General features: G+C 45.7%; 1 protein-coding gene across 3 annotated transcripts; it reads left to right on the forward strand.

The window, feature by feature from the left end:
* Positions 1-4,105: 4,105 nt before the first annotated feature.
* NPY2R (neuropeptide Y receptor Y2) lies at positions 4,106-9,850 on the forward strand. 3 transcript variants are annotated; one of them, XM_054514740.1, is made up of 4 exons: positions 4,106-4,327; positions 6,204-6,282; positions 7,330-8,549; positions 9,475-9,850. In XM_054514740.1, exon 3 carries the CDS (start codon positions 7,366-7,368, stop codon positions 8,521-8,523), a length of 1,158 nt encoding a protein of 385 aa, XP_054370715.1. In that variant the 5' UTR covers positions 4,106-4,327; positions 6,204-6,282; positions 7,330-7,365; the 3' UTR covers positions 8,524-8,549; positions 9,475-9,850. The 3 variants fall into 3 exon arrangements, 2 of the variants coding, with proteins under 2 accessions (XP_054370715.1, XP_036238700.1); XR_004980180.2 differs by having other exon boundaries at positions 4,107-4,327; positions 7,330-8,582; XM_036382807.2 differs by lacking the exon at positions 6,204-6,282 and having other exon boundaries at positions 7,330-9,850.

Below are 9,850 nucleotides of genomic sequence, written 5' to 3' on the forward strand. Positions count from 1 at the left end.
GACTTTGAATGAAACAAGCGCATGCCATGCACTTGGTGATTTGGGAAGGCTGGGTTTGAAATGCAGTGCCCAGCTCTGCAGTCTTGCCTTGTGTGGAAACAGGGCTGAACCCAGTCACAGCCTGTGAGCGAACAGCCAGTTGAACTGAGCCTTTGGTGCAATCGTTTTTGCACGAGATGCACCCAACTGTTTGTTTAACCAGCACTGGCTGGGAAGTACTGCTGTTAGCAGCTCCAAGTTGTATTTATACATACCTACCAATACCTCTCATTACCTGCTGACTTGTATTTGCCCCTAAGGCAGATTGATGGTGTGGTTTTGTGCATACAGTTATATTACTGCGTTTGAAAAAGAGAAATAAGTAGAATTGAACCTGTGAGAAAAGGGAACAACAACAACTTATAACTGTATGGCAAAATGTTTATGGATCTCTATAAGTAGAAAATTCACTCCTTAGCTATTGAAACACTTTTGTTCTGACCTTTTAAGTAAGAAAAGTCTTTTATGTATATAATTTTACACCATATGATCTCTGTGTGGGTACCACATAACAGATTCATCACAGATATTTTTTCTCAAGGTCATTTTCCAGGTTTTTTTTTCCCATTTTATTTTTAAGGGATTTTCCATTCTATGTAGAACACTTAAATCCCTGAAATCTGACTCACTCCAGGAAAATCTGTGTGAGTGAGGACTGGCAGAGTTTGGGTTGATTGAGTGGCATGCTTTTAAAGGTCAGTGATCAAGGGACGGTGTTTTTTTTTTAAATTCAACCCTCACAGTAAATAATATAAGGGAAATTCTGTCTGGGGACAGGAGATGGGATAGCTGCTGCCTTTTCTTGTTGGTATTCATCAACAAGAAAAAGATTTGCCTTATTTGCCATTTCAGCAAATCTGATGTTGGACAAGTGATTGGACAAGGACTGGCAACTCTTTCCTAGTGCTGTGATTCAAACAAAAGTCATTACTGCTTCAAGTCTGGCCACTACAGGCAGACCTTTCTTTTGCTCCTGAGAGCTCATAAACTTAGGAGAAGCTGACATGAATGTTCATTGTTCCATCAGAAAAAAAACTGCATGTTGGACAGAATTTGACAAGACAATTGTCTAACAGTAAAGACAATTGAACAGAGACTGCCAGAGGCAAACTACGTAAATTGGATCTTTTACACCTTGCCATACCTCCCTAAGTGGGATTTACAGCAGAAACAACATAAATCCAACAGCCTTTTTTCCCAAGCTGTTAAGATATGTTATCTAATTTCATCTTAGTACATATACATATTCACAGCAAAAGCTCATTTATAGACTTGCCTTAAATAGGAAGCTGAGATTTAAAGTTCATGTGGCTCATTTATTTAATGCAAGTCAGTTTGCACAGTCTCACTTTACAGCCCATATCAAGGCATCACAAGAGTGTAGCCAACAGGTTGGGAAGTGACTATTCCCCTGCATTTATCAGTTGTGAGGCCACATCTCTGGTCACATCTGGGTTCAGTTTGGGGCTCCTACTGCTGGAAAGACATTGGTAGGCTGGAGTAAGTGCAACAAAGAGACAGCAAGATGATTGAGGCTGCTGAGTTACATAACAATCAAAGCAGTGTTGAGGGAACCGAATTTTGTTCAGCCTCAAAGAAGCCAAGAATGAATGGAAATCTAACTAGTGTTCAGAACTACCAGGAGGAGCACAGGGCTAGGACAAGATGCACTTAGAACAAGCTGGAACATGGAAAAGTCTGATTTGATAAAAAAAAAAAAAATTGTCTTACTTTGAGAATTGTTGGCAGGATGGTCTCCCCATTGAGGGCCGTATCTCTCACTCAGAGATACTCAAAACTCTCCTGGAGAGACACAACCTGCTGCATCTAGACTTGATTTGATAAGGCTGGATGTGAAGATTTTTGGAAGTTCCATCCAACACATTGTTCTGTGATTCAATGACTCATGGCTTATCATGTTTTTTTGGTATGGAAATTTGAGTGCACACCAAGTATCCACAGTTGCTTTGGAGGTGATCACCCAGCAGCTCATTTCATATTGAACAGCCAGTTTGCTACTTGACTCTTTCTGCCCTTGATGTTAGTGTTTTCATGGCTTTTGGTTCAAGGCAGTGTTTATGGGGCCATTAAATCCCACTCTTCTACAAGCAATAAAAAATACTGGTTTTTATTAGAAATGCATATCCATTATACATTTCAGTTGTGGCTGAACACAGAATTGCCTTGTAACAGGGAATAGCACCTCCTTTCTCTAGCATGGGAAGCCAGCCCTTACCAGCAAAACAACCTCTAGGAAATTGCACTTCTTGGCTTCTTCCAGGAACCTGGAAGTGTAAGTAAGGAACAGCCTTCCCCTAGCTATGGAATCCTGAGCTGGGCAGATTATAAAAATTTGTAGCATTTCACTATACCCTCCAAGACATTAGAAGTAGTCAAAATTAGAAATGTTAAGTTAGAAGGAATGTGCAGAGTAGGGCAAAACAGCAATACCCTGAGATCAGTGGAAAGCCACTGCTGACTACTTGTCAGAGAAGGAAAGGAAAAGATTTCAGGCTGTCACAGACATGTATTATACAAGTGCTGTAATTACTAAAACTCGTGGCATGCATTTATGTCTGTTGAGAGATCAAAAAATAAATCCTACAATTGGATTGACTGGGGAAATGAATAAACAGGGGTAGGAGAATTGAAACTCCTGGCTCTTTATTTAGTCATCAAAGAAATCTATTTTGCAATAAGCTAGGGGCATTCCATTAACAGCCTCAGAAGTACTGAAGGACTAAGAGCAAGGCCCTTCCTGAAGAGATAGCCTGAATTAGTAAAGATCCAAGGGGGTTCACAGGACATGTTTTGAATTTCAAAAACAACTCTAAATCACTGGAATTACTCCTTGATGCTCCCTTAACATTCTCTGCTGTAGATAAGGGCATATTATTTATTGAGCATTACCTTTGACAAGGGAAATGCTTTTGTACCGAGTCTACTTTTGAAGAAAAAGATGGCAGAAAAGGGAAGAAAATGTTGCTGATCCCTAAAACTACCTTAAGTATGAATGCAAATTTACCTAAGTGTCAGGAAGTAAAGTGGTATTCCTATTCGGGAGAACAGCTTCTGCAAAGTTTGGGAAGAAAATCGTTTAAGTATCAGTGCTAGCAGCCATAGAGAAAGCAGTCTCCTAGTTCCTATTCTAGGGAACTGTGACCAGGGCTGAAGCACGTTTTGGTAAATCAGGTCCCCCAGATTTAGGGCACTGAGGAGACAGTCCCTTGAATGTCAGCTGGACCCTATCAGAGGCACAGCAATGCTGACTGGCACTAGGTCTCTGTCAGGCTGGCTGGCAGGAGAGCTGTTTTGAAAGGTTATTGGTATAGAACCAAATAAAAGCAGCAGCTGTTGTCTTTACCTTTCCAGCCTTGTAAATAAATATGAAATATTTTAATTTGTTCTTGACAGAATATGTAAATGCTTTATTCATCCTTACACCTGTTCTGGCAACCACATTTGAGGATCAGAAAATCTGTGCAAGCTGCGGTGTTTGTAAGCAAGGATTTCAGCAGTTGTTCGGAGCAAAGGCATCCTCTTTATGCTGCCCCAGAAGGCATCTCGGGCACTGGGAAAGCTAGGGAGCAGGCTCGGGTGTGCGGCACGTACACCGGCTCGGGTCTGGCACAACTCCCTCTTTTTCCAAATCCCTGCTTGAGGCCGGCAGCGCTGCCACCGCTGGTTCGGGAGCGTTGGGCAGCCGGCACATCCCGAGCGGGGGGCAGCCGGCACATCCCGAGCGGGGGGCGGCCGGCACATCCCGAGGTCGGTGCGGCCGGCACATCCCGAGGTCGGTGCGGCCGGCACATCCCGAGCGGGGGGCAGCCGGCACATCCCGAGCGGGGGGCGGCCGGCACATCCCGAGGTCGGTGCGGCCGGCACATCCCGGGTGCGGGGCAGCCGGCAGATCCCGAACGCGGCGCATCCCGAGCGCGCTGCCCGCCGCCTTCCCCGCTCCCGGAGCCCGGAGCCCGGAGCCCGGCAGGCGGAGCCGGCGCCGCGCCCCGCCCGAGCCCTTCCCCGGCGGCGGGGCCGCCCCGCCCGTGCCGCCCTCCCGGCGTGCGGGGGCCGCCGCCGCCGCCTCCAAACTTTGTACGGGGCGAGCGGCGCTGCGGCCCCGCCGCCCGGGAGGGGAGAGCGGCGGGAGCCGAGCCGGGCGGCGGAACCGGGGCAGCCGCCCCGCTGCGGAGCGAGGGCTCCGCTCCCCGCCCTGCCCTGCCCTGGCACAGCGGCTCCCGGGCAGCAGCCGGCCGTGCCTCGCTCGCCTGCTCGGGGCGAGAGGAAGGTAAGAACGGGAAGGGGGACGGAGCGGCGCTCCCGGCACGGCGCGGCGGCGGGATCCCCTCAGCGCCCGGGCACGGATGTCTGCGCCCGGGCACGGATGTCTGCCCCCGGGCACGGATGTCTGCGCCCGGGCACGGATGTCTGCGCCCGGGCACGGATGTCTGTCCCCGGGATAGGTGTCTCCCCGCCCGGCATGGGTATGTCCCGCCGGGAGCAGCGCACCGGGGGCCGGGAGGGAAGCGGCGCCGCATCCCAGAGGCGCGTTTGCTGCCAGCTGCGCCGCCGGCAACCCCAGCCCCTTCCCCAGCGCAGGCACTGCGGTCCTGATGGGAATGCTGCTTGCTAATGTAATCACGTATTCTGCCCTTTTTGCTTACTTGCTCTCAGAACCCGTGTAAATCCTCTTTGGGCCTTTCTCGGCCGAAAGTTAGATGCAATTTGGTGCCTAACCATGAGGATCTGGCTGCTGGGGGGGGAAAAATGGGAAAAAAGCCCCGGTGTGGTGCAGTATGCAAGGTGTGCCAGTAAATGCTATCACCTGGAGAGTTTATCCCAAAAAAAAGAGCAGAAAGGGTCCTGTCAAACACTACCTGGAGTGTCACCTCAGTTTTATCCCCATTTTTTGAAAGCAATTGATATCTTGCCCACAGAACTGTCCCACTGACCACGTCAAACTTGTCCAGTTTATTTCATCACTTGATGACACACGAGCTCATTTCTCTTTTAAACCGTGGTTGTCCTTTATTTCTCCCTCAGCTTTGTCTTATTGACAAGACCAAAGCATCTTTCATCAGCCTGAATAGGGCAGTAACAAATAAAATAAAAGTGTCAGAGCAAGAGAAGGCTTTGCTAAAAAGAAGGAGTTGCAAGAAGGAATCAACAGAAAGTCAGGGACTAGAGAAATAGGTGAAACTACTTTTGGGAAGAAAGGGAAGCTATGTTTTTTGGCTGAGCCTGGATTTAGGGCAAAGAAGGGAAAGAATTTATATTTGTCAGCCCTCTCACCTTTCTACTGATGTGTATGACATTACCTGCATTGAAAAAAATTATGAGATTTTGAAGCATCTGACAGTCCTGGGAACTCACCAAATCTCTACTGTAATAATGTATGGAAGAGTAATTCCTAGGTGTAGGAATGGGTCAAAGGAAAGTGCTCATCACAGTTCTCAACTTCTGCATAGCCATAATTGTGCAAATTGTGGTGGGTCTCTCACATTTCTAACCTGGTGGACTAAAGGTGTATTGATAAGGAATCCCTTAGGCTTAGGCTAGTAGTTGAGCACCGATTATACTGCTAAAATCAGTGATGTACACTAGTATGAGCAGCTGGCACATCTCAGCTACATGTCTTGTGGTGCTTCACCTCTCAGGCTTACACTATTAATTGTTGAATTAATGTAGACTAAACAGTATGGCATAATTCTGACCTGTTTAGCTGGGAGGAAAATGCCTTTCCACTCACACAGTAGATCTGCTTCTTTTGCAAAATAGCTTGCCCTGAGAAATTCTTTGGGATGTGTTGTGCGGGATAGAAGCAAGCAAAAAGTGTTCAGTCTCCTGCTGGCAGCCAACACTCCTTTCTCAGTTTGGAAACCATTCTGAAGGATGTCAGTCACTGATAGTTACTGGGAACAGAGGTAGGGATGAAAATGGACCTCTGTTCCTCTGAAGGGACCCCATTTCCTCTGTGAAATGTTTCTCTGAAGATGGAAGGAATTGAACGGAGCTGATCAAAAAAGAACAAGAATTTTTTAAGAGCCATGTTCACCCAAACACAGCTGTTTATTTAGGCAGACTTGAATTTGAGAAGGGCTAAGCAATGTGTAGCACTCGATGGCAAGAAAGTGACATTTCTTCTCTACGCTTGCTTTCCTTAGGGAAGGTAATGAACGGGGAAGTCGAGTGAATAACTCAGGGCTGCCTTTCCCCTTGGTGGCAAACAGTGGTGTTTTATTGGTAAGTTTGCTTGGCACTGGTAATTTCTTATTCTTTTCCCAGGCCGAGGAAAGGCCAGGTTCTCAGTCCTTGGTTAGCATGCCCCCTCATGCAGTTTTCATGGGGACATGTACTTTTTTACATTGGACTGAAGTCCAAGTCAGCAGCTGATTGTAAACCATTCATATATTGTTCCTACCAAAGTCTTAGGGTAGCACAGAATTTCGCTCAGCCTGTGTAAGAAAGGGAAAAAATAGTGATTTTTATGCCAGTGGTGAAATTCTTACTGAGTTCAGGAGGGGAATGATTTGCTCTTCGCTATGGCTGCAGTCAGAAGTGAATGCCTGATTGGCAGCCTCCAAGGAGCTCTGTTTTCTGAAACATCACACAGAAAGGAAATATCATGTATAACTGTGTTTCAATTGTTTCTTGAATTGATTTCAGCACGAATAAGTTATGCTGTCATTTCAAAGAAATGCTATTATTTCCATTCCGTTTCAGTGGTATTTTTTATTTGCCTCATGGTACAAACTATTGTAAAACAAAGTTTCTTAAAGAAAGATCCCAGCAATTAGTTCACTGATGTTAAGGAAGGGCATAAACATGTAAGAATTTAGTAACTATTTAAAGGAAACACTTTTCATTAAGGAAAAGCTGGAAGATTATTATGCTAATAACAGTCTGGATGGTGCTGTTCCATGTAGAATTCACATAGATATTACTGGAAGATTTGTGCTAAATAAGCACTAGTTTTATGTAGTGGATTGTAAAAAAAATTATATGCTGCCCAGCAGGATCTTAATCCTGCATTTACTTAGGCAAACTTTGTCATTGGAATGCTTTTGAAATCTGTTCCAATTTTCAGCAGGAGTCATGCCTAAATAATATTACTGGATCAGCCTTCAAAATGTAAGGGCAAGAGAATTCAAATATATTAAGCCAGATCTTCTCTTGATCCTGCAATGTAGCATGTGGGTTAGGAAAGAGATGTAGCTTTAGCTCTTTCCTTCTTGTCTTAGCCCATGTGGACCAATTTCTCCACTTGTTCTTGTACGGTTTTGTTTTCAGGGTCAGCTCTGTGGCTTAGACCAGGCTGCTGCGAGGATGGGGCCCCTGGAAGCAGTAGGTGAGGACAACCAGACAGATGAAATGAAAATGGAGCTGTTCACTAAGCTGTACTTGACAAGATACACCACACCACTCAACGAATTGGCTCTGGACCCTAAACCAGAACTGAAGGACAGCACAACACTTGTTGAAGTACAGATAATTCTTATCTTTGCCTACTGCTCCATCATCCTGCTGGGAGTGATTGGAAACTCCCTCGTGATCCACGTGATCATCAAGTTCAAGAGCATGCGCACAGTGACTAACTTCTTCATTGCCAACCTGGCAGTGGCTGACCTGCTGGTGAACACTCTGTGCTTGCCCTTCACTTTGGTTTATACGCTCCTGGGCGAATGGAAGCTGGGCCCGGTGTTGTGCCACCTGGTGCCCTATGCCCAGGCCCTTGCTGTCCACGTGTCCACTGTCACTTTGACTGTGATCGCTCTGGATCGTCACCGCTGCATCGTCTACCACTTGGAAAGCAGAATCTCTAAGCGGATCAGCTTCCTGATTATAGGAGTTGCCTGGGCAGTCAGTGCCCTGTTGGCAAGTCCTCTGGCCATCTTCCGTGAATACTCATTGATTGAGATCATTCCTGACTTCAAGATTGTTGTCTGCTCTGAGAAGTGGCCAGGGGAGGGGCAGCTCAACTATGGCACCATCTACAGCATCTCCATGCTCCTGATCCAGTATGTTCTGCCTCTGGCAGTCATCTCCTATGCCTACATCCGTATTTGGACCAAGCTCAAGAACCACGTTAGCCCCGGGGCAGGGAATGACCACTATCACCACCGGCGCCGGAAAACCACCAAGATGCTGGTGTGCGTGGTTGTGGTGTTCGCTGTCAGCTGGCTGCCCTTTCACACCTTCCAGCTGGTCAGTGACATTGACAGTCAGGTGTTAGACCTGAAAGAGTACAAACTGATCTACACGGTGTTCCATGTCATTGCCATGTGCTCCACGTTTGCTAACCCCCTCCTCTATGGCTGGATGAACAACAACTACAGGACGGCCTTCCTCACGGCCTTCCAGTGTGAGCAGCGGCTGGACTCCATCCACCCTGAAGTATCAGCAGCTTTCAAAGCCAGGAAGAAGCTAGAAGCCAAGAGGATTCAGTTCCCTGGGGACTCTTTCACGCAACCTACCAATGTCTAAGATGTCTGACTGTAAAGAAGAAATAAGTATGTTGTGGACAAAGGGATGAACCCATTTTGGTACATGCATTTTCAATGCGTAGTTTAATTCATAAATGGTGAAAGAACAGTAGCAGGAAAGTCAAGGCAGGTGTTATGATTTGAGGGGAGTTAATTGATGCTAAGAGTATGTAAATATACAACTGCAAGGAAGTAAAAGGGAGAGGCTTAGTTTATGGCTGTCTCTAACAGGGTAAATATAAAACTACTCCATCCCTCCCATATCTTCTTGTCAAGTCTAAATGACAAGTGCAGGGTTTGCTGGTTTTGCTGGAGGAAGGCAAATGCTAGATCTGTAGCATAGGAATATTGGTGGTGGGAGTGGGTAGTTTTTATATTTGATGTGAAAATCAGGGAGTGCAGAAGTCTGCCAGGAGAAAGAAACATGTCTGGTGGGAGAATCTGTGTTGGTTAAACCTCAAACTTTTCAGGCCCCTTTTCTCCTACAGGCATCTTTTGCAAAGACAAGGGAATTAAGAAGAGAAATATGTTACTTCTTTTTGACTTGTGCTAGACTATTTCAAGCCAGAGCATTTGAAATAGATTAGGTGGTGAAAACAGAAAAGAAAAGAGAAACAAAACCCACCCAAATACTGGATTCAGTGAGAGGAAAGGTCAAGTTTCTACATAAAATGGAATGTGGGTTTTGGCCAATCGAATGGGGTAAAAAGTCATCCCTTAAGAATTGGAGTTTATGCTGGTGAGAAAATCACGAGCCTGTGACTTGATCAGTCATTCCCTGCAGATTCCTGCCTTTCATTCTGCTCTGGGAACAGCTCACAAATGCAGTGCTTCAAAGTGGCATTTGAGGGCAGGGAATGCAGGCTCAGGTCTTCTGTGAGCACTTCATAAACTGCTAATATTTTCATTTTCAGGACCTGCTTAAATGTCTAATGTGTTATTAACTCCACAGGCTTTGAATTGTGGCTGCTTCTGCCTGGATAATAAAACAGCAGATAATTCTGATCCTCTGGAAAGGCTGCTAGATGGTAAAGTGCTTTTCCTTATTGTGGTTTTATGTCACATATTCATCTCGTCTCAGAGCTTTTTCCATCTTTAGCCTTTGTGAAAATTAAGAACATCTGAATGACTGTAACCTAATAACAGTATGCTATGTTTATGTGATAACTTATCAGTTATTCTGCATGCCGTAGTTAATAGCTAAATTCCTTTTTTTGCTCAGGTATAAAATTTTAATCTGTTTACCATGTTGTACACAGCAATGTTCAACTCTTCTGTGTCTTTGTTAAGCCTCTTTGAACTCATTAAAGAGATGAAGAAAATTTCAA

This window comes from Molothrus ater, chromosome 4, assembly GCF_012460135.2.
Source record: "Molothrus ater isolate BHLD 08-10-18 breed brown headed cowbird chromosome 4, BPBGC_Mater_1.1, whole genome shotgun sequence".
Taxonomy (NCBI): Eukaryota; Metazoa; Chordata; class Aves; order Passeriformes; family Icteridae; genus Molothrus; species Molothrus ater.

Coding starts and splice junctions, on each gene's coding strand:
- NPY2R (XM_054514740.1), top strand. CDS start 7,366: ATGGGGCCCCTGGAAGCAGTAGGTGAGGACAACCAGACAGATGAAATG.